This window comes from Alligator mississippiensis, chromosome 7 (genome assembly GCF_030867095.1).
Source record: "Alligator mississippiensis isolate rAllMis1 chromosome 7, rAllMis1, whole genome shotgun sequence".
Taxonomy (NCBI): Eukaryota; Metazoa; Chordata; order Crocodylia; family Alligatoridae; genus Alligator; species Alligator mississippiensis.
Window position 1 is genome coordinate 1,093,054 of NC_081830.1, and position 22,574 is coordinate 1,115,627.

The 22,574-nt window shown below is 59.7% G+C and overlaps 2 protein-coding genes across 3 annotated transcripts; one reads left to right on the forward strand and one right to left on the reverse strand.

The window, feature by feature from the left end:
- Positions 1-329: 329 nt before the first annotated feature.
- LOC102566346 (cytochrome c oxidase subunit 6A2, mitochondrial) lies at positions 330-2,622 on the forward strand. Its single transcript, XM_006278878.3, has 3 exons — positions 330-464; positions 1,437-1,579; positions 2,346-2,622. Exons 1-3 carry the CDS (start codon positions 383-385, stop codon positions 2,442-2,444), a joined length of 324 nt encoding a protein of 107 aa, XP_006278940.1. The 5' UTR covers positions 330-382; the 3' UTR covers positions 2,445-2,622.
- LOC102568587 (integrin alpha-M) lies at positions 2,619-19,475 on the reverse strand. Of its 2 annotated transcripts, XM_059731403.1 has the most exons (30): positions 19,368-19,475; positions 18,867-18,975; positions 18,601-18,704; positions 18,388-18,452; positions 17,673-17,787; positions 16,903-17,033; positions 16,656-16,807; positions 16,270-16,423; positions 15,681-15,831; positions 15,142-15,215; positions 14,825-14,951; positions 14,090-14,238; positions 12,863-13,003; positions 12,008-12,214; positions 11,276-11,406; positions 11,015-11,175; positions 10,520-10,674; positions 10,314-10,445; positions 8,451-8,524; positions 7,780-7,921; positions 6,752-6,865; positions 6,580-6,659; positions 6,397-6,480; positions 5,562-5,640; positions 5,205-5,300; positions 4,903-4,980; positions 4,705-4,818; positions 3,879-3,968; positions 3,494-3,604; positions 2,619-2,914 (listed from the first exon to the last, which is right to left on the reverse strand). In XM_059731403.1, the coding sequence occupies exons 1-30, from the start codon at positions 19,402-19,404 to the stop codon at positions 2,798-2,800; spliced, it is 3,474 nt and encodes a 1,157-aa protein (XP_059587386.1). In that variant the 5' UTR covers positions 19,405-19,475; the 3' UTR covers positions 2,619-2,797. The 2 variants fall into 2 exon arrangements, with proteins under 2 accessions (XP_059587386.1, XP_059587388.1); XM_059731405.1 differs by lacking the exon at positions 12,008-12,214.
- Between the last annotated feature and the right edge of the window lie 3,099 nt (positions 19,476-22,574).

Sequence of the window (22,574 nt, forward strand, 5' to 3'; positions counted from 1 at the left end):
GTGGGACCAGGGGCTGAGTGTATCAGGGCTGCAGCCAGCTCTGAGGTGGCATTGGGTCTGGGTGTAACAAGCTGCAGCTGAGTCTGGGGTGGGCACCAGGGGCCGGGTGTAATGGGGCTACGGCCAGCTTTGGGGTGGCATCAAAGTCTGCAGCTGAGTCTGGGGTGAACCTTGACAGCCGAGTGTAATGGAGCCCTCCCTTCCCCCTGGGCCCTTCATGCCATTCCCCCCCCACCAGCTAAATATAGCCAATCTGGGACTTTGGCCAGGGGGCCTGTGATGGGGGTGGGTGTTTCCCCCACCTGTCACTCTCCTAATTGGCTGGGGGGGGTCATGTGGCAGGGGCTGGGCCCAATGACCCAGCAGAGGACAGCCGGGAGTGATGGCGCCGTGGGGGAGAGTGGCCCTGATCCTGGCTCCAGGCCGGGGCTTCGCCACTGCTGCTGCCCATGGAGGAGGTGCAGGTACTGCAGGGCAGGGAAAATTCTGGCCTGATCCACAGGCCACAGCCCCACTTTCTACCCTGTTATACTCGGCTGGGTCCACCCCGGAGCTGGTTGCATCGTGGCTCTCAAGGACTCTGTGTGTGGGACTGGGGGGTGGGGGATTTCCCTTCTGGGAGTCCCGATCCTGGGCCTTGGCACCCAACCAGGGCAAAGGCCTAAATACTGCCATTTCCAGGCCAGCTGGAAGTGGGTGGTAGGGGGCAGCGGGCATCTTGGGGACCCTCCAGGGGGCCCTGGGCGGGGGTGGGAGGGGGTACCAGCAGGTAAAGGTGCATATTGTACATGAGTAAATATGGGAGCTCTCTTTTCCCCACACACATATCCCCCCAGGATAGGCCTGGAGTGGCACCAGGGAGGTACAAGGGGGCAGGGGGCAGTTTGGGGACCCCTGGGGTGGGCAGGAAAGGGGGGGATACCAGCGGGGAAAGGTGCATATTTTACACAAGTAAATACAGTAGCTTCCTTTTCCCCACACACATATATCCGTCCAAGACAGGCTTGGGGTGGCACCAGGGGAGTACAAGGGGGTGGGGGGGGCAACTTGGGGACCCTCCAAAGGACAGTGGGGGGGACAGAAGACAGGTGCCAGCAGAGAAAAGCGCATATTGTACATGAGTAAATGTGGTAGCTCCTTTTCCCCCTGCACAGAGCACCCCAGGGCAGGCTGGGAATGGCCCCAGGGGGATATGAGAGGGCAGCTTGGGGACCCTCCAGGGGCCACTGTGGGGGGCAGGAGAGGAGGTGCCAGCAAGGAGCAGCGCATATCTTACACAAGTAAATATGGTAGCTCCCTTTATCCATCCACAAAGTGTCCCAGGGCAAGCCAGGGCGGGTCCTGGGTGGGGCCTAAGGTGTTGGGGACCCTCCTGGGGGGTGTCCTAGATACAATGGCACCCTCTTGAGGCTCCGCCCCTACACCGGTGCCTGCAGGCCAGACGTGGCGGATGCTGTCCTTTTTCGTGGCACTGCCCGGCGTGGCCGTGTGCATGCTCAATGCCTGGCTGAAGAAGCAGCACCACCCCCATGAGCCCCCCACCTTCGTGCCCTACTCTCACCTGCGCATCCGCACCAAGGTACCCAGGGGCAGAGCCAGGGGACCTGGGAACAGGGCACAGGTGGGGCCCGAGGAGGGACAGGGGAGTGAAGCTGTGGGGGCAGAGCTGCAAGGAGATGGGGTAAGGGGTGGGGCCCGGCCAGGAAGAGATGGGCTGAGGGGAGGAGTCAGAGATAGGATGGGGCAGAGTTAGGGGATGTGGGAGGAGAAGAGGGTGGAGGAGCTGGGTGGTGGGGCCTGAGCAAGGAGGGGGTGGAGTCAGGGGAGATGGTAGAAAGGGGTGGAGCCTGGGTAGGGAGGGGACAGAACCACAAGATGAGATGGCGACAAGAGCGGGACAGAGGAGCTGGAGGCGGAGCCAGAGGGAGGCAGGCCCTGAGCAGGGTGAGAGCGGAGCCAAGGAGAGATGAGCTGCAGGGCAGAGCTAGGGATAGGAGAGGAACATGGGAGCTGAAAGGGAGCAGAGGGCCTGGGGGTGGGGCTTGGGCAGGGAGGGGGCAGGGGGCAGAGCTTGGGATAGGTGGGGGCGGAGCCACAAGATGGGCTTCAAGGATAGGAAGGGGCGCAGCCAGGGGATGAGGGGGCAGAGGGGTGGAGTCAGCAGTGACAGGCAGGGGGGCATAGCCTTGGAGGGTGGAGCCTGGCATAGGAGTGGGTGGAGCCAGGGGTTATGGGAGCAGAGGAGATGGGCCGGGGAGGAAGGGGGAGGCATGGATAGTATTTCAGGAAGGGGGCAGCGCCGGCTAGGCCTGACCCCACTCCCTGTCTCTGTCCCCACCCCGCAGCCCTTCCCATGGGGCGACGGGAACCACACGCTGATCCACAACCCCCACGTCAACCCCCTGCCCACGGGCTATGAGGTGCCCGCTGGGGGGCACCACTGAACTGCCTGCCGGCACCACCGAGGGCTCCACTGACCTGCTGCTCCACCCCGGGATGCCGACTTGCTCCAGCTCCAGCTCCAGCTCCAGCTGCCACCACCCGGGGACACTGACTTGCTCCAGCTCCTACTGTCACCACCCAGGGACACCGCCAGCCGCACAATAGAGCTGCTGTGATTCAGCCAGGGGTCCATCTTTATTGGATGAGGGCCTGGGGGGGTGGGGTATACTCTTGGACGCCTGGGTGCCCTGACTGAGGTGGAGGGAGATGGCAGGGGGAGGAGGGAAGGGAGAGAGACACACACACACACACACCTGAACACACAGAACCCAGGTATCCAAGGTGGGGGTCAGACCTACTGTTGGGGGGCACTGGGGGTGGGACCAGGGGCGGAGCCAGGGGTGGGGGCGGAGCCTTCACCCTCCTTGGCTATCTCCATCATCTCCTTGTACTGGCGGCGGAAGAAGCCAAACTGGGGGAGAAGGGGACAGAGGGGAAATGTGAGACACCCTCATAGCCCTGCCCCCAACCAGGTCCTGCCCCCTAGATGGGCCCAAGAGACTCCATCCCCCAGCTAGGCCCCACCTCCTAGTGGTGCCCACCTCCCCATCACCCTCCCAGAGCTACACTGCTGTAGCCCAGCCCTGTCTCCCACACAAGCCATGCCTCTTTTCCCTAAGCTCCACCCCACTTAGAAAACCCCCTTCTCATTAAAGCTCCACCCCCAAGACCAGCCCTATTCCAGCAAGTCCTGCCCCTGGAAGAGCCCTGCCCACCGGGGCCCAGCCTCTCCCCACACCCCCGTCCCAGACCAGCCCCCTGCCAAAGCTCTGCCCCTTCCAGTAGGCTCCACTCCCCTTGAGTTCTACCCATGCACTTAGGTCCCGCCCCAACTACAACTTGGGCTCCGCCTCCAGGGGAAAATTCAGTTGTGCTCCAATCTCCACCAGGCCCTGTCCCCTCGTCTTACCCCTAAAATGACCCCTGCCTCCAACATTGCCCCCCCATGATAGCTCAACCCCACTGGCATAGCCCCGCCTCCTGCCCTCACCTTGTAGAGGGCAGCAGTGATGAGAGCCAATAGAAGGAGGCCCCCGATGGAGCTGCCCACAACGATGGGCACGTAGTTGTAGATGTGGACACGCTCCAGCACCGTCTGCACCTGGGGGACCAGGACATCCGGGGGGGTCAGGATCAGGGACCTAGCCCTCCGCCCCCACCCCCCTTTCCCAAAGAACCCAGGTGTCCAGGCTCCCAGAATCCCCTGCTGCCTCCCTCCACCCCCCAGAGAACCCAGGTGTATGGGCTCCCAGAGTCCCCTGCTCCCTCCTTCCACCCTGCAAGAGAACCCAGGTGCCTGGGCAACCAGAATCCCCTGCTCCCACCCTCCTCTCCGCACCCCCAACCGAGAGAACCCAGGCACCCGGGGCCCCTACCTGGTGCCGCACCGTCCCCTGCTGGTGGAAACGCCCCGGGTCTGCGCCCACCTCGGCCGTGCTCACCAGCGTCACCTTGTCCCGCCCCGTCTACCGAATGCATGTGTTAGCCTCAGCCCTGCTTCCTGCTGCTGCTGGGGGCTGGGCCTGTGCCCCTCATTTGCATGGGGCTTCTTGGAGCCAGAACCCGCCCCCACCACATGAGAGGAGTGAGGGGTCCCAGGACAGTGATTGGCTGGAATTTGTTGGGTGCCCTGGGTCACCATTGCAAGGCCTGGGTTGGAGTCAGGGGCTTTCACTGGCTGGGATGTGGGATGGGGCTGGGTGGTGATTGGCTGAGCTATGGCAGGGGTCACAGGTTGTCACTGGCTGGGAAAGGCCAGGAATCCTGTGTTGTGATTGGCTGGGATGGGCTAGGGGTCATTGCTGGTGACTGGGAGTGAGGTCAAGGGTCATGATTGGATGAGGTGGATCAGGGGTTGTGATTGGATGGGACAGGCCAGGTGACTAGCTGCGATGTCTTGGGGTGTTGGGCTACGATTGGCTGGGATCTATCAGGAGGCCTGGCTCATGATAGGCTGGGATGCACCAGGAATCCTAGCTCACAATTGGCTGGGATGTGTCAGGGCTCCTGTGCTGTGATTGGCTGGGAGTTATCAGGAATCTTGAGCTGTTATTGGCTGGGAGGTCTCAAGGCTCAGTTGGGGGCTGGTAAAACAAGGACTGGATCTGCACCCACCTCTGGGGTGGGGCACTAGGGAACCCAGGAGTCCGGCTCCCGGACAGGGGAGGGAGAGGGGCAGGGGGCGGGGGCGAGGCCACGTACCTGGGAGAACCAACCGAAGGAGATGTTCCCAGTCAGGACAAACTCCAGGGGCTGCTCCATGTACACGGCTGAGACATTGCACCGCACTCGTTGGCAGGTGGTCACGGCACAGCCCTGGGGCATCATGGGATAGCGTGAGGTGGAGGAGCCCAGATGCCTGGGTTCTCCAAGATGGAGCCTGCAGTAGCCAACACTCACCAGCAGGGGGCTCTTCTTCATCTCTTCTCTCAAGTCCTTGATCCCAGGTGTCTCAGGCAGCGCGTAGCAGTTGGCCAGCTAGGGGGCAGGGGGAGAGGAAGTGGGGGGACACAGGGTTGGACTTCCTCCTCCAGGGGGCACCACCTGGTGCTTCATTCCCCTGGGTCATTCCCTTCTGGCTCCACCCCAGAGCTGGCCACATCCTGGCTACATTCAGAGGGTGGGGAGGGAGCTGGGATCGGTCACCTCCAGAGGCCCAGATCTGGGCTGGATCTGGGGGCAGGGAAAAGGGTGGGCGGTACCTTGGGGGCGGTGACCCACATGGGGACCCCGTTCACGGCCACGGGGAACTCGAAGGTCACCCACAAGGGGGGGCTGCGCTGGCGGAGGTTCCGGATCTGGGGGAGGGAGAGGAGGAGAGTCACAGTGGGGAAACCCAGGTGTCTGGGTCCTAGCTCCCCTGCTGTCATCTAGACCCAGCACTCTTTCCTGCTTACGCAGGGGGTCGGACTCGATGGTCTATTGAGGTCCCTTCCGACCCTAGCATCTATGAATCTATGAATCTGTCACCCCGCATCCCAGGCATCCAGGTTCCCAGGCCCCCTGCTCTCCCCACCACAGCCCACACTCGCCTGAAGAACCCAGGCATCCGGGCTCACCTCGTATCGGTGGATCACAGTCCTGGTGGCCTCCTCCTCCTTGCTGGAGAAGTTCGTGTACTGGGTGGAGTCCTCTCCACTGGGGGGCCAGAATATGACAGGGGGTGAGGGGGGCCATCAGGGGGCATCGTGGGGAGGAGGCCCAGCAGGGGATAATGGGGGGCACAAACCAGGTCTGTGTCATACACAAGAAAATATGGGAATCCCCTTTGGTCTTAGGGGGCACTAGGGTGCAGTGAGTGGGTCCAGCAGGTGTCATGGGGCCAGGGCCAAGATGGTGGCACCATTTTGGGGAGATGGTGCATGGTATAGACTACAAAATATTCCATCTTGCCTTGCAGTGGGGACTCAGCAGGGGTGCTGCAGATTGGAAAAGGGCATGTTATACATGAGGAACCATGGTAGCTCCCTCAGGCCTTGCAGGGGGCACTAGGGGGCAGGAGAGCCGCCCAGAGTGTATAACAGGTGAATGTATACATGAGGAAATACGGTAGCTTCATATGGCCTTGCAGATGGCAACACAGGGCAGGAGGTTGGCCCAGAGGGTGTAACAGGTGAGTGTATACATGAGGGAATATGACAGCTCCCTCTGATCTTGTAGGGGCAAAAGATGGCAGGGAGTGGGCCCATCAGGGAGCACTGTATGAGGAAAAGGGTGCATGCTGTACATGAGTAAATATGGTAGCTCCCTCTGGCCTTGCAGGGGGCACTAGTGGGGCAGCGGACAAGTCCAGGGTGGGGGGGGCAGGAGCTGAAGCCTGCCAGGGGGTGAGGCCTTGGTTTCAGGGGGCGGGGCTCCCCTCCTTACCGCCCCCCATACCTTGGCCCCACCTACCCGGTGACGATGATGTGGATGGCGTACTTGACTGGCAGCTCCGCGCTCTGGCTCTTGCTCTCATTTCCAGGGCCATGGTTGTCACTGGGGACCGAGAGGGTGGGGTCAGAGGCGGAGCCTACCGTGCTAGGCCCTGCCCCTGGACAGAGACCCCTCCCACTGCCCCTTGGGTCTGGGATCCACCTGCGGGCGACGGCCAAGAGCTGCAGGCGGTTGCCCAGTTCAGCCGTGGCGGGTACATCCAAGGTGGTGGCAAAGACAACCTGGGAGGGAGCAGCAGGGTGAGCCATGCAGGGGGCGGGGCTTGGGAGGAGGGGGGCGGGGCTAGGCCCAGGGAGGGGGAGGGGGGACCTACCTGGGCGCCAGTGTGGAAGATAGGTGGGCCCACGAGGCAGGTGGTGTTCTGCTGCGGGTCCTCCTGGGACCCCCGTGGTGAGCTGCAGCGCACGGCCATGCCCTGCCTGCTGGCCTGGGGGTGGGGCTTGGGGGTGAGGGGCGGGGCCAGAGATAGCCCCACCACTTCCCAGGCCCCTGCCCTGCTCTGCCCTCCAGTGCCCCTTGCTGGACAGAAGGGAGCTACCGTATTTTCCTGAAGATGTGTACTCCCCGCGCTGCTCCACCTCTCCCTCTAGCCTGCAGCCAAAGGGTGCTACCATATCTCCCTACATACAGTACCCACTTCCCCCCCCGCTGGCCCTGCCCAATTGGCACTACCGTATTTATAGGCATAGAAGACACACATGCATACCGCCCCCTGCTGGGCCTCCACTGCCCTCCACAGGGCAGAAGGGGATTACCGTACTTTTTTGCATACAACATGCACCTTTCCCCACTGCTGGCCCTACCCAGTCCCTGCCCAATGGACACTATTGTATTTGTAGGTGTAGAACAGGGGTAAGCAATATTTTTTGGCCAGAGTGCCAAAAAAACCACAATGGCTACCTTGGAAGGTGCCCGAGTGCTGATATGCTGGAGCCCGGAGCAGCTGTTTGCAGCCTCCCAGCTGCAGCTGGCCCACAGAGCCCAGTCTGCTTGCACCAGGGCTTGCAGCCTCCCAGCCGCCTGCTGGGAGCAGCCTGGGCTCCGTGGCTGGAAGCAGCTGCTCAGAGCCCGGGCTGGCAGTGGTGTGCCAAGCAAAATGGCCTTGCATGCCATGCTCGGCATGCGTGCCGGGGTTGCTGACCCCTGGTGTAGAAGCTCAACCCCACTGGGTAGAAGATGTTCTCCTCCCAATATGCACAAGCATACTATCTGGGACCCCACCACCCTCCACAGGGCAGAAGGGGGTTACAGCACTTTCCTGCATATAACACGCATCATCCTTCTGCCTCACACCCCCGCTGGCCCACCCAGTGCCCCCTCTGGCTGCCCCCCACATGGTACCTGGAGCACCTGGACCTTGCGGTAGGACAGCACCGCTGGGTGGAGGAGTCGCAGGGTGGCACCGTAAGAGTCCTCCCCGAGGTTGTGAACTTGGATAGTGACCTGGAGGTCTTGGGTGTCACCCACCACCAGGGTGCTCAGGCTGTGGTGGGGAAGGGGGGGGGGAGGGGTTGTCAGCTTCCCATAATAGTACCCTAGGGAGAGTTATGAGCTTCCCCTAGCACTGCCCAAGGGGGGATTATGGGTTTGCATTGGCTGTGCCCTGGGGGGGTTGTGAGCTTCCCCCACCAGCAGTGCCGTGGAGCACTGTGATGTTCCACCAGCAGTGGCCTGGGGGGTGGGGGGGATTGTGGGCTTTCCTCACCAGCAGTTCCCCGGGGGAAGGCTGTGAGCTTCCCTCATCAGCAGTGCCCACAGGGGGGTAGTGAGCTTCCTCCACCAGTTCCCTAGGGGGGTTGACCTTCCCCCATAAGCAGTGCCCTGGAGGGGGTTGTGATCTTTCTCCAGCAGTGCCCTAGGGGGTCCTGTGAGCTTCCCCCAACACTGCCCTAAGGAAGGTTGTGAGCTTCCCACAACAGTGCTCCCCTATAGGCCAGGATCACACCCCCCAGGCAGGGGCCAATCCTGGGCCTGAGAATGATGGGGGGTGGGGATGACAGGGATGGACTCACCCCGAGAAATTGAAGGCGATTTGTAGGTTGTCCTCACAAACCCCGTCACTGCCACAGTTCTTGTCAAATGGGAGCTGGGGGGCAATCAGAGAGGGGGCGGGGCCATGGAGTGGGGCTCTGTCAGCTACCACCTGTAGCAACCTGGCCCCACGCATTGCATTGCCCACCCCCAACACCCACTCACACTGCCACGGCTACACCCCGCAACCGCCCTGTCACCATCACCACCTGTAGCCACCTCAGTCCCCACTTTAGTCACAACCAGAGTCCCACAAATACAGGGACATCCTGTCTGCTAGAACCTGGGCCCACATAACCAGCATCACTTCCTGTAGCAACACTGTTTCCCTGGTTGCCACACCAACTGCTGAGATGAGATAGCTGTACAAGCAGCCACTGCCTGACAGCTACCTGAGGCAGCCATGCAGTCAACCTTGCCGCCTGCAGCAGCATCTTCCATGTCAGCCACCAGCACTCAACACCTGTCCGCTCAACCACAGCCGGACTGGTATGACCTGAGCTAATGCTGCTGCCGTTGCTGGCTCTAGCTACACCGTTTCCCACCTCTTGATGTCAACCACGGGAGCCAGATACTGAGACACACAGCCAATACCATCTAAGTCTCTGCCTGTAGCAACACCATCCCCCACCTTCCTATGTGAACTACAACACAACACCAATGCCCAGAACAACAGCTTGATTGCTACAACCCGAGCCAATGCTGTCATCATCCATCTGTATCAACTCCATCCAGTGAAGACCTGAACACACAGCAACAGTCCAAGCACTATACTGTCACCGCTACTGCTTGGAGCAATGCTGGTCCCCACCCTCCCATGTCAGCACCATGACCAGCCTGCCCATGTAGGCTAGAACAGCCTGGCTGCTACAACCAATGCCAAAGTCATCCGTGTTCCTGCCTATAACCTTCCAATGGCACCTGCTACAACTGAACGCCTGTATGCACAGCAACAGTCTGACTGCTACACCTGGTGACAATGCTGTCACTGGTGCTGCCTGTAACTACACCATGAGCACCACACAAATGTGAGCCACTAGGACTGGATACCTCGATATGCAGCAACATTGTGACCACTATAGCTGGCACCAAAACTGTCACCGTCACTGCCTGTTGCAACACCATGTCCCAGCTTCCAATAGCAGCCACTACAATCGAACATCTGTACCTACAGACAATGCCATCATCATTGCTGCCTGTAGCAACACCATGACAACCACACAGTGTCAGCCACCAGGACTGGGCTCCTTGACATGCAGCAGCAGTCTGTCCACTACAACTGGCACCATTGCTGTCAGCATCACCCCCTGGCGCCTGACCCTCCAAAGTTAGCCACTACAACCAAACACCCATACATGCAGCCATCACCGTCACAGCTGATAGCAACCCTATGACAGCCGCACAGTGTCTACTGCCAGGACTGGGCACCTCGATACATGGCAACAGCTGTAGTGGTACCATTGGCACCAATGCCCTCAGTGTCATGGCCTGTAGCAACACTGTGACAACTGCACATCAACCACTAGGATGGGTCAACCTGACACACAGGAACAGCCTGCCTGCTACACCCAGTGCCAGCAGCTTCAATGTTACCTCCTGTACCAACACCGTGACAACCGCACAATGTCAGCCCTACTGGAAACCTAGACACACAACAACAGCCTGGCCTGTATAACCAATACCAATACCCTCAGTGTCACTGTCAGTAGCAACAATGTGGCAATCACACAGTGGCAATCACCAGAACTGGATACCTAGGCACACAGCAACAGCCTGGCCACTACAACCGGCGCCAATGCCATCAGCGCCTGCTGTGACACTAACTCCCTTCCCTGAGCTCTCACCGAGGCTACAACCATCGGCTCCGTGTCCTCAGCCAGGATGGGGGTGAGGCCATTGGTGCTGGGGATGGGGTTCCCGGTCAGGTTGTATGTCAGGCGCAGGGTGATGGGTGCCAGGGTGTCTTCGGGGCAGACCTGGGGGTGGGAGACAGGCATGAGGGTACCGTGGGGGGCCTGGAGGGAGAAGGGGGAAGGGAAGGGGCACTCACAGGCAGCTGGACATTGTAGTCCTGGCACTGGGGCGGGAGGCTGACGTGCACCATCTGGGACTGGGCAGACAGTGGGGGATCGAAGGCGGCACGGACTTTCACCCGTCCAGGGTCCAGCACCAGCTCATAGCGGAAGGTGCCCGAGATGGAGCTGCCTGTAGGGGCAGGAGGGGTCTGACAGTGTGGCCCCCAGGCACACGTTACCCTCACCACTGTCCACTCCAGAGGTGTGTTGTGCTGGGCCGGGGCCTGGAGGGGATGGCTCAGAGCTGGGTGCATCAGGAGGAGCAGGGAACCCGGGGGAGTGGGAGGTGTGGGGGCAGGGGTTGGAAGAGAACCAGGGGGGTTGGATCCAGGCCTAGTCTGGAGGTATTGGGTGGGGCGGGTGGGGCAGGGCAGATTCCTGGCTTCTGTTTGTGTGTGTGTGGACAGGCTGGGGACTGGGGGTGTGGCCTCTCCCTGGTGGGCGGGGCCTGTCCCAAGGGCGGAACTGACCCTTGAAGTGCTGCTTGGGGTTCAGACGGAGGCTGAAGCAGACTTGGGCAGTAGCAGCCTTGGCACCCAGCTGCTCCCGGCCCTGGCAGTTGAAGGCGGTCGTTGGGATCGTGGTCGGGGCAAAGGTCACAGTCACGGTCGCCTGCAGCACTGGGCGTGACCTGCAGGGGCAGAGCTGGGGTCAGCCACACACGCGGGGAACCCAGGCATCCCGGACACACACACACACACACCCCAGGGGACCCAGGCATGGTGGCTCACCTCAGCAGCAGCACCTGCCCATGGGCGCCCACAGCAATGTCCTTCAGGTTGTCACCTGTCAGGTCCGCGCCTCCGCTCAGTGCCAGGCCCAGTGCCCGTGGTGCCCCGAACACCTGGGTCCCTGAGATGCGCTGGGTGGGGACAGTTGTCAGGGGTGGGGCCGGGGCAACAGGGAGAGGGGGTGGGGTTATGGCTGAATGGGGCAGGGCTAGAGGTGTGGGGACAGGGCTAAAGCTACAGGGGATAGACCGATGGCTGTTGGGGTGGGATGGGATGAGAGGTGGGGGCAGGGCCTAAACCTTCAGGAGCAGGACTAGAGGTTGCAGGTGGAAGCAAGGAGAAGTGGGTGGGACTAAAGGGGTTCAGGGGTGCCAACAGAGGGGGGAGTAAGGAGCACAAAGGGGTGGGGCTAGTAGCAGTGGGGATGGGGCTAGAGGTGGGAGCCAGGCTGGAGGGGCAGGGGGCGGGGGCAAGGGGTCAGGGCTAAGGAAGCAGGAGCAGGACCAGGGCAGAAAGGGCCTGAGAGGCAGAAGGGGTAGGTCTGGGGTGAGGGGGCGGGGCACTGAAAGAAGAGGGCATGGCTAGGGAAGTAGGGGCAGGCCCAAGACAGCAGGGGCGGGGCCAGAGAAGTCAGGGGCGGGGTCAGGGAAGTGGGCAGCAGGGCTATAGAAGCAGGGGATGGGGCCATAGCAGCTGGGGACAGGGACAGGGGAAGTTGGGGGCGGGGCCTACCTGGCTGGGCTGGTTGCGCAGGCGGCGCTGCTGCCCGCGGAAGATGTAGAGGGCCCCACGGGCACCGTCCTCCAGGGGGGCCCCCACGGCCAGGTCAGCGTGGCCATCGCCGTCCACATCCCCTAGCACTGCCAAGCTGGCCCCGAAGCGCCCCAGGGGCTCGCCCCCCTGCCCCTGCAGAACCCCCTTGCACCGCAGTGGCGCCCCCTGTGGGGGAGCAGGTAAGCGCCAGGCATGGCACCGTATCATCCCGCCTACCACGCACGCTGACCACCCACCCACCACCCTGTGGGGCGGGGGGCAGCTACTGCATTTTACTGGGGATTTGAGCAACCTGCCCCTGCCCTGCCCCAGCCCCTTGGGGGCCTCTGCAGGGCAGAAAGGGAGCTCCTGTATCTTCTGGTGTCCAAGATGTACCTCCCCCTCCCTGCACCAACTCCTACAGGGTAGAAGGGGAGTTACCACATTTCACCACCTGTAATGTGCACCGTACCCTACCCCGTGGTGCCACCTACAGTGCGGAAAGGGAGTTACCCTGTTTTATCATGTAGAATATGTACTTTCCCCCTCCCTGCAGCACCCCGTCATGGGGCAGAGATGGACCTACCAGATTTTATCAGGTCTAAATGCACCTTCCTATGCCCCCTGCATACCTTCTCCCTCCCCCACGTCCCCAACTTGCAGGGCCAGAAGGGAGCTACTGTATTTCCTCACAGATACACACCCCTCCTCACACCCATAGGCCACCCCCTGCCCCCTGAAGAGCACAACAGGGGGTTACCATCTTTTCTGGCATACAACATGGACCCTTTCCCACCCTCCAACCCACTCCCTGCCCCCATCCCCAGATCCTACCTGCTTCGGGAGAGGGTACATGAAGACGCGGCCTCCGCTCCCCTCCCCATAGTACATGGGGGCTCCAACGAGGATGAGGTCGGTGTTGCCATCTCCATCCACGTCCATGGTGCTGAGGGAGCCCCCAAAGTATGAGCCAATCTGGGGGGCGGGGGGAGCAGAGGAGACCCCGTTACCTTCAGAGCCCACAGCCAGGGGGTGAGACCCAACCCTTCACCTACCCAACTGCCCTTCCCAGAGACCCCAGTAATACACAGGCCCCGCCCCTTGGGGAGGAGCCCTGGAAACAGATGAGAGGAGTCATGGGGCACGGAAGCAGAGCCATGGAGCTAGGGGGCGGAGGCCTGGGGCTGTGTGGGTGGACTCTCAGGGCTGGGCGCAGAGCCCTGGGGTCGGCAGGGAGGAGACTGGAGCTGTGTGGCCAGAGCCTTGGAGCTGAGGGGGTGGAGCCACCCATCGTGCTGCAGCTCAGGCCTATAGCCAAGCCCAGGCCCCCCGTCCAATTCCCACATGTGTGCATTTGGACAGACATGTGCACAGATCAACAGGCACACGTGTGTCCACAAGATGTGCACATACACATGCACCACCTGCACACGCCTGCCTTTGCATCCCTGCACCCTCTCGTGCACGCACACACACTCACTCATGTTGGCCCACACATGCACACTCATATTCACAGGTATACACATGCATAGACACACATGTGCACACATGGGCATGCACTCAACATGAACACACACACACATGTTTTCACAGGTAGGTTAACATACACCTAAGCACATACATGCATGCACACACTTGCACACTTGCATGTACACATGCACCCACACACATTCACATGCATGCCTGAACACACTCATAAATACACACATATGCACACATGCTACACAGATGCACTCACACATCTACAGATGCACCCAAACGTGTACACACACACATTCATATACACACAAGCAAGCAGACACACATGTACACACACATATGCACCCCAAAATGCATGCACATACACACACTTACACACACACACACAAAGGCGCCCAAACATGCACACACACGAACCCCCATGCACATATCCACACGCACTGTATATGCACCCACAAACCAAGAGGAACATGCATGCCCAGAGACACGTTCAGGAACACATCTCCACATGCCCTGACACACACAAACACATGGGGCACCTACATGCTTGCACACACATCCCCACAGCCAGTTCCCCCCTACCTGGTCTCCCTCCGCCTCGCCCTCGGCCTTCCAGGCTGATTCCTTGGGATCCCAGTAGAACAGCACCACCTTACCCACGTGCTGGTACCGCGGTGCCCCCACCACATAGCCCTGGCGCCCCCTGGAGGCCACTGGCTGGACTGCATAGCCTAGGGATGGGGGGGTAGAAAAGAGGCACATCTGTGTAGGGCATTAATAAGGGAAGCTAAAGGCGAGGAAGAGAAAATAAGACTAAGGGCAGCGGAGGTCTCCTAGCAGTTTGATAAGATACAGCTAGACCAGAGAAGACGTCTGGGTACCAGTTCTTATAAGCCCCCATTCCCCAGAGATGCAGCCACCTCAGGGGAGGGCGATCAGGGTCTATATAGGGCTGATTCATCCAATGCTGAAATGCAGCTGCCTCTGGGGCATGACGTGGGGGTGATTTAGGCCTATAATGGTCTAAAGGGAAAGGAAAGAGGTAGGAATTCATTAAAATGACCTGGTGTAGGGCATTGATAAGGGAAGCTAAAGGCAAGGAAGAGGAAATAAAACTAAGGGCAGCAGAGCCTGATAAGATATGGGGCTGTGCCTCAGTGGACCAGACCAAATGGATGGGGACCAGTTATTGTAGGCCAGAGATGCAGCCACCTCTGGGGTGGGGTATCGGGGCTATACAGAGCCCATCCACCCAGCCACTTGTGGGGCAGTAGGTAGCCGAAGAGACCAGGCCAGGTGAGCGGGGGGGGCTCTTACCAAGGTAGGCATCATTCTCCTTGCCGGTCCTGGACACATTGATGAAGGTGGGATTCTTACTTTGCTTGTAATGGATGATCCCACCTGACCAGTCGTAGGCACCTACAGCTCCCAGAGCACTACCGTCCTAGACCAGGGCACATGGGGACTGTCACCCCCTAAATGCCAATAGCCTGAGTCCCCAGAAGGATCTAAATTGGTCCCCCTTCCAGACTCTGAATGCTCTGGACCCTGCTTAGCATCAGAGACATGTCAGGGTGCTCAGGTCCTGGCGGAGGTGGGGTAGAGACAGGGTAGGGGCAGGGGGTGTCACTCACCTGGGACAGGAGAGAACTGAAGCCATCTTGGGACATCTCCAGCTGGAAAGAGCTGTCACTGTGGGACTGGGTGCCTGGAGAGACAGACGGACAGATGGAGCCCCCAAATCAGGCCCAAGATTTGCCCCTGGGGTTCACTTGGGAGCCATGGTTCAGCCAGCTGTGGGGCAGACGAGTGGGAAATGGCTGAGTGGAGCAAGGCATGAGGCACCAGCTTTCCGGAGGGGGAAGGTCACTGCCCTGAGCTAGCTGCATAGAAAGATGGATGGATAGGGTTATATGGTTGGTGGAGAGAGAGGAGAAAGGGATGGACGGATGGATGGACAGACAGGTGTTATGGAGATGGATGGATGGATGTGCATGCTGGGCGTGGATGGAATTGGCAGTTGAGTAGACACATGGCACATTGTGGTCTCAGCACTTCCCTCTCTAGCCCTCATCCCCCAACCAACCCCCTCCACTCCCACCTGCCCTGCCTTCTAGCCCCCCCCTCCATCCCACCCTGCTTCTCCTCAACCCCCACTCCCCACCCCGGATACCTTCAATGGCAAAGATCTTGTTCTTCAACTGCTCTTGGAGGCCCTGCAGAGCATTAAAGTTATCCACCTGGAAGATGTGGTCGCTTGCAGGGGAGGAGGCGATCATCCGCAGCTCCTCCTGAGCTCTCACGTTGAAGAAGGCATTGCCCACCTGCCCAGGAGGGAGGGAAGTGAACAGTGAGCTGGGCACAGGAAGGGAGAGGCAGCAGGTGAGCATGAGATGGAGGGATAGTTGGATGAGTGAGTACAAGGGATGAATGGAGAGACAGACAAATGGGTACAAGTTTGGATAGGATGGATGGGTGGATGGATGGGTGGATGGATGGATGGATTCAGTGGATTGATAGATACATGGATGAACGGACAGACAGATTTAGTAAATGGATGAATGGACAGACGGATGGATGGAATGGTTCACTGGATGGATGGACACATGCATGGATGGATGGATGTAGCATAACACCAGAGGGACAGTGACAGGATGGATGAACAGACAGACACATGGATGGACAGGTCCAGTGAATGGACGGTGGGGCTCAGCACCTGGATAAACAGATGTTTTTGTGAGCAGAAAGGTGCCTGATCTCACCCCAATAGCGTAGCGGATGATTCCAGCTCTGTTAGCCTCGGGGATCACATCCGTGTAGTCCAGCGTGTCTCCGTACTTCTCCCCATCCGTGATCACGATGAGAACCTTGGTGGCCCCGGCCCGCGTGCCACTTTTGGACACAAACACCTCCTGCCTACACAGAGTCCAGAAGCCCGGGGTCACTCACCTTGTCCCTGGGCTCAGGTGAGCTGCAGGGTGGACACGGAGGGATGGATGGATGGATGGATGGATGGATGGATGGATGGATGGATGGATGAAATAGTTCACAGGATGGATGGATGGGTACATTGGAGGGATGGATAGGGGAGTGAATGGATGATGGGATGGAGAGATATGGTGGACAGATGGACAGGCCGGGTACCCACACTGCTCTGCGGATGGCACTGGCAGTCCACGTTGCGGCACGCTTTTGGACAATGTGTTGCACCTGCTGTTCGATGTGAACCTCTGAGGACTCCCTGAACTCCTTGAAGTCAAAGGCAGTGGTGAAGTCTGAGGAGAACTGCATCACGGCAAACTGAGGCCAAAGAAGTGGGGGAAGGGTGAGAACCAGGCCTTAATAGTACCCTCTAGCAGGCCCCCCATGTTCCCCCAGTACCCACTGGTAGTCACCTGGGTCTCCGTGCCACGGAAACGCCTCATGACCTGGACCACAAAAGCCTTCATCTTCAAGAAGTCACTGGGATGAACACTGCCCGAGCCATCGATGAGGAAGAGGATGTCCGTCTGGCGCCTGGGGCATTCTGGGAATGGGGATGTGTGGGGGGAAGGGGACAAGGCCTGGTGAACAGGGGGTAAGTGTGGGACAAGACCTCCACCCTCTTCTGGGGGCCCCTTGGAAAGAGGGGTCCTGTGGGGGTTATACCAGGTTAGCAGCTGCATGTTTGCTCCCATGGACAATACTCATGACAGGTCCATCTACCATCCATCCAGTGAAGGAATCCATCCATCCCTCCATCCATCCAATCAACCCATCTATCCAGTGACTCAATGAATGAATGAATGAATCCGTCCATCCATCCAATGAACCAGTCTACCCATCCATCTATCCAATGAATGAATGAGTGAATGAATGAATCCATCCATCCATCCACCCAATCAATGAGTCCATGCATCCATCCATCCAATGAACCAGTCTGTCCATCCAACCATCCTATAAATGAATGAATCTAGCCATCCAATGAACAAATCCATCCATCCATCCATCCAATGAATGAGTCCACCCATCCATCCCCTCTCACAAGGCCATTCCATCCCCCTACACCTAGTGACCAGCTCCTAACCCATGTGTCTACTCCTTATTCCAGGGGGAAAGTCCCTGCCCTAGCCCTGCCCCACCTCAGAGGCCCCACCCCATCCCTGCCTTGGCCCCGCCTCCTCACCGGGCAGGGTCTCTGGGAAGCGCTGGGTCTGGCGCAGGTTCCGGTCCAGCAGGAAGCAGTAGCCGCGCACATACATGTTCTCGCCACACGCCTGCCGCACCGTGGGGCCGCACACCTGGGGCGCGAGACAGGGGAGGGGTGGCACCGGTGGCCAGCTCGTCATGGTGGCCTCCCCCGGTTACCGTGATGATGGTGTGAGGCAACCTTCCCCTGGTACCTCCATGGTTACCACAGATGCTGTCACCACAACAACACCCACTGGGTCCCTCTCACCCCAGGGCATGTGACCTTGTCCCCACCTCATGGTGATGTCACCAGGCAGGAATAGCCACCACAATGATGTCACCACCACATCATGGGGACCCTGCAGCCCTCCTCTCCAATACCTGACACCACGCACCCGCTGTTCCCATAGCAACACTTGTGGTTTCCCTATTTTAGGTGACATAGCATGATGGTCATCCTCCACATCAGGGCGGGGGGGCTGGGCGCCCGGATGCCTGGCTTGTCTGGGGGGAAGTGGGGGCTGGGAGGTGAGAGCAGGGGGGCTGGGAGCCCGGATGCCTGGGCTCAATCAGATGGGAAGTGGGGGCTGGGAGCCCGGATGCCTGGGCTTAATCGGTGGGGAAGCAGGGGCTGTGGGGTGACAGCAAGGGGGCCCGGACTGCTGGGGTCTCTGGGAGGCGAGTGGGGGCTCACGGGTGCTGGTACCCACCAGGACCTGGGAGTCGGTGGCTGCCAGAGACAGCCCGAGAGACATGTCCACAGCGTCAGCGGGCCCTGGAAGAGGACGGAGACCATGGGTGAGACAACCCCATCCCCACACTCCCAGCCCCCTCTGAGCGGGGAGAGGACCCAGGCATCCGGGCTCCCAGCCCCCCAGCTCCCACCCCCTACCCCCATGAGACCCCAGGCATCCAGGCCCTACGCAGGATGCGGATCTGCTGGCACATCTGGGCCCGTGGGTCACACTTGTAGACTCGGCCGGTGTCATTTATGCCCCCTCGCTGGAGCGGGGCCCCCACAAACAGCCTGCAGGGGGAGAGCAGGGGGTCAGGGGGGTGGACCCCGAGCCTGCACCCCCTGTTCCCTCCCTCAAACAACCCAGGTGTCCGGGCTCCCAGCCCCCTGCTCTCAGCCTCCAGCCCCCCTCCCAGGAACCGCAGGCGTCCGGGCCATCGACCCCACTCTTACCCCCCAGCCTGTGCGCTCATTGCCAGGCTCTGCCCGAACCCAACAGCTGCCTCCTGGAAGGAGATGGGTCTATCCACGTCCACGTTGAACCCGTGGCAGGGCACCAGTGCTGTAGGGGTCAAACAGAGAACCTAGAGCCAGAGAACCCAGGCGTCCGGGGGTCCCAGCCCCGCTGCTCCCCTGTTCCCCTCCCAGACACCCCTTAGACCTAGTGGAGCTAGTCCTCTACCAATTCCCCCTGCTCTCAGCCCCTAGCCCAGCTCCCCTCCCAGATGACACAGGTATCCAGGGTCCCAGGCCCCCCTGCTCTCCCCCACCAGCCCCACTCCCCTCCCAGAGCACCCTTAGAGCTAGTGGAGCTCAGCCTCTTCCAGCTCCCCCTGCTCTCAGCCCCCAGCCCAGCTCCTGTGCCAGAGAGCCCAGGAGTCCAAGCTCCCAGCCCTCCCTGTGCTCACCCCCAGCCCCCAATCGCCTCCCAGAGAACCAGGTGTCCGGCCCTACCTGCACTTAGGCAGAGGAGCAGGGCCGGGGGGTCCATGGCGCTCAGTGCTGGACCTACGGGAGCTGGTGACTGCAGAACGGGAAGTGACAGCGGATGGGAGGCAGCTTTGGGTTTTGGAGGGGGGTTGGGGAGGGAGGGTTGCTGCGGAGGTGATAAAGGGTTTCAGGACACACACACACACACACACACACGCATGCACACACAGAACCCAGGCATCCAGGACACTTGCACACATTGCACACATACAGAACCTAGGCCTTTGGGATACATACACACATAGCTAATGTCAGACACACACACACATGTACACACACACACACAACCCAGGCATCCAGGGCACTTACAGACATCACACACACAGAACCTAGGCATCTGGGATACATACACACACAGCTACAGTCAGACACACACACACAGGCAGAACCTAAGCATCTGGGATGGACACACACACACAAACATTCACACACATCCCAGTTGTCTGGAACGCACACCCCCCTACAGTTGGACATACAACCCTACACTAGCCTCCGCCACACACACACACGCATACAACCCAGGCATCTGGGACGCTCACACACATCACACGCATGCAGAACCTAGGCATCTGAGATGCATACAGCTACAGTCAGGCACACACACAAAGACACACAGTCACACACACATGCAGAACTCAAGCATCCAGGACACACGCACACAACCCAGGTGTCTGGAACACACACGCAGCTACAGCTGGACGTACACCCCTGCACTCACATAACCCAGGTGTCCAGGATACACACAGAGCTACGTGGAAGCACACACATGGCTACAGTTGGATGCACACATATGGCTCCCTACACACCTACACACACACAGCTACACTGGGACATGATGGACACAGCTACACCGAGATACGCACACACAGCTGCAATGAGACACAAACACCCACACACAACTACAGCCAGATGCACAAGCCTACACTGTGACACACACACACACACACACACACACACACACACAGGTGCAAGCAGACAGAGACCACTACAGTCAGACATACACCCCTACACTGAGAAACACATGCTGATACAACAGGACATGGTCACACACAGAGCTACAATAAGACAAACAGCTACCATTGGATACATACCCCTACACAGAAACATACACACACACACACACACACACAGAGGCACAGCAGGACACACGCACACACAGTTACAATAAGACACACAACTCCAGGCAGACACACACACAGGCACAGCAGGACACACAGACACCACTACAGCAAGAGAGACCCACAAACACAATGGGACACAGACAATCCTACACTAAGGGGGACACATACCACTACAGCAGGACAGACACACATGCCTGAATCCTCTGTGTGTGTGTGTAAGCAGGCGTACACGCATGCACAACCTGGACATCTGGCTCTGGTGATTAAGAGGCCAGAGACTGCATTTGCCCACAGGTCTCGCACCTCCTGTCACACCTCCCCCGTTGCCAGCCAGGCCCTTGGCTTTGCTTGCACACACACACACACACACACACACACACACAGAACCCAGGTGCCCGGGACAACCCCCCCTCCCCTCCTCCACCTACACACACACACACACACACACACTCACACACAGAAACACATATATCCCAGGTGTCTGGACCACACACACACACAGAACCCAGGCGTCCAGGACAGACTGACAGATACACACACACACACACACAGCACCAAGGCATCTTGGATGGACACACACACGTGCGCGCGCACGCACACACAGCACACAGCCCCGGGCCCACCCAAGAGGTGGTTTGCATTGCTCCCCAGGGTGTGGGGAGGGGAAGTGCTACTAGCGTGGGTGCCACACACAGGGGACGTCACAACCCACTTCTGCTCAAGATTTTCTCTGCCCCTCTGCCCGCAAGAGGGGAGTGTGTGTGTATGTCTGTGTGTGCGTGCACGCCGGACGCCTGGGTCTTCTGATTAAGAGCCCAGAGGCCTCATTTCCCTGCAGTTCTTGCACCTCCCATCACACCCTCTCTCCCTAACTTTGCTCGCACACACTTCACACAGAGTCCTGGCCCCACCTACACACATATACAGACAACCCAGCCCTCCGGGCCACACACACACACACACACACACAGCCATCACTGCCACAAGAGGACTCAGCTACTACCCTAATCCGTGCCTGACCACCACTGCCCACCCCAGACTCAGCCACATCATTACATCCAGCACCCATCCTAGAGCCAGCTGCTGCTCCGTTACACCCAGGCGCTGGTGCCCACCCCAGACTCAGCCACATCATTACACCAGCTCCCACCCCAGAGCCAGCCACAGCCCCGTTAGACCATCCCCCAGCACCGCTACCAGATTCAGTCACATCTCTGCAGCCAACTGTTTGCCATCTCAGGCAATTTTAGGACTTCCTAAAATGCTGGTTCCTCCCAGGGCCATTAATAGCTGGGGCCACATTTGCCTAGTGAGAACGAGCTCCTTCCCAGCACTGCTGTGTCCCCTGCTCGGCTCGGCCAGTTAAGGCAAATCCCCAGCCAGGAAGCAGAAAGGACCCAGGCGTCCAGGGCCCCTTGCTGCTGGGGGACCCAGGTGTCCGGGGAGGGCCCGAACCTCTGCCCGCGGGGCTCTTAGGGATGACAAGGGGGCACAGTGCCTGCCATGCCCGCCCAGGGGACCCTGGTGCCTGGACTCCCAGCGCCCCCCCGCTCCCCCTACAAGCCCCGAGGTGCAGGGCAGTGATTTGCTGCACAGGGAGCCCAAGGCCTGCACGTGGAACCCAGGTGCCCGTGACACACACACACACATGCACACCTCTTGTGGGCAGGGGGAAGGAGGAAGCTTTGGGGCAGAAGTGGGTTGTGATGTGGCCTGTGTGCCACTTCCCCTCCCAACACCTCACCGCTCGAGAACCCAGGTGTCTGGTGCACCCCCGCCACACACACACACCCCTGTCACTGCCACGAGAGGACTCAGCTACTTCCCCAGTCTGCGCCCCTGGTCGCCACCGCCCACCCCAGACTCAGCCACATCATTACAGCCAGCACCCACTCCCAAGCTGACTGCAGCCCCGTTACACCCAGTCCCTGGTGCCTACCCCAGACTCAGCTGCATTGTTACACCCAGCGCCTACCCCAGAGCTGGCTGCAGCCCTGTTACACCTGGCCCATAGCACTCTCACCCCAGAGCCAGCTGCACCTCCGCAGCA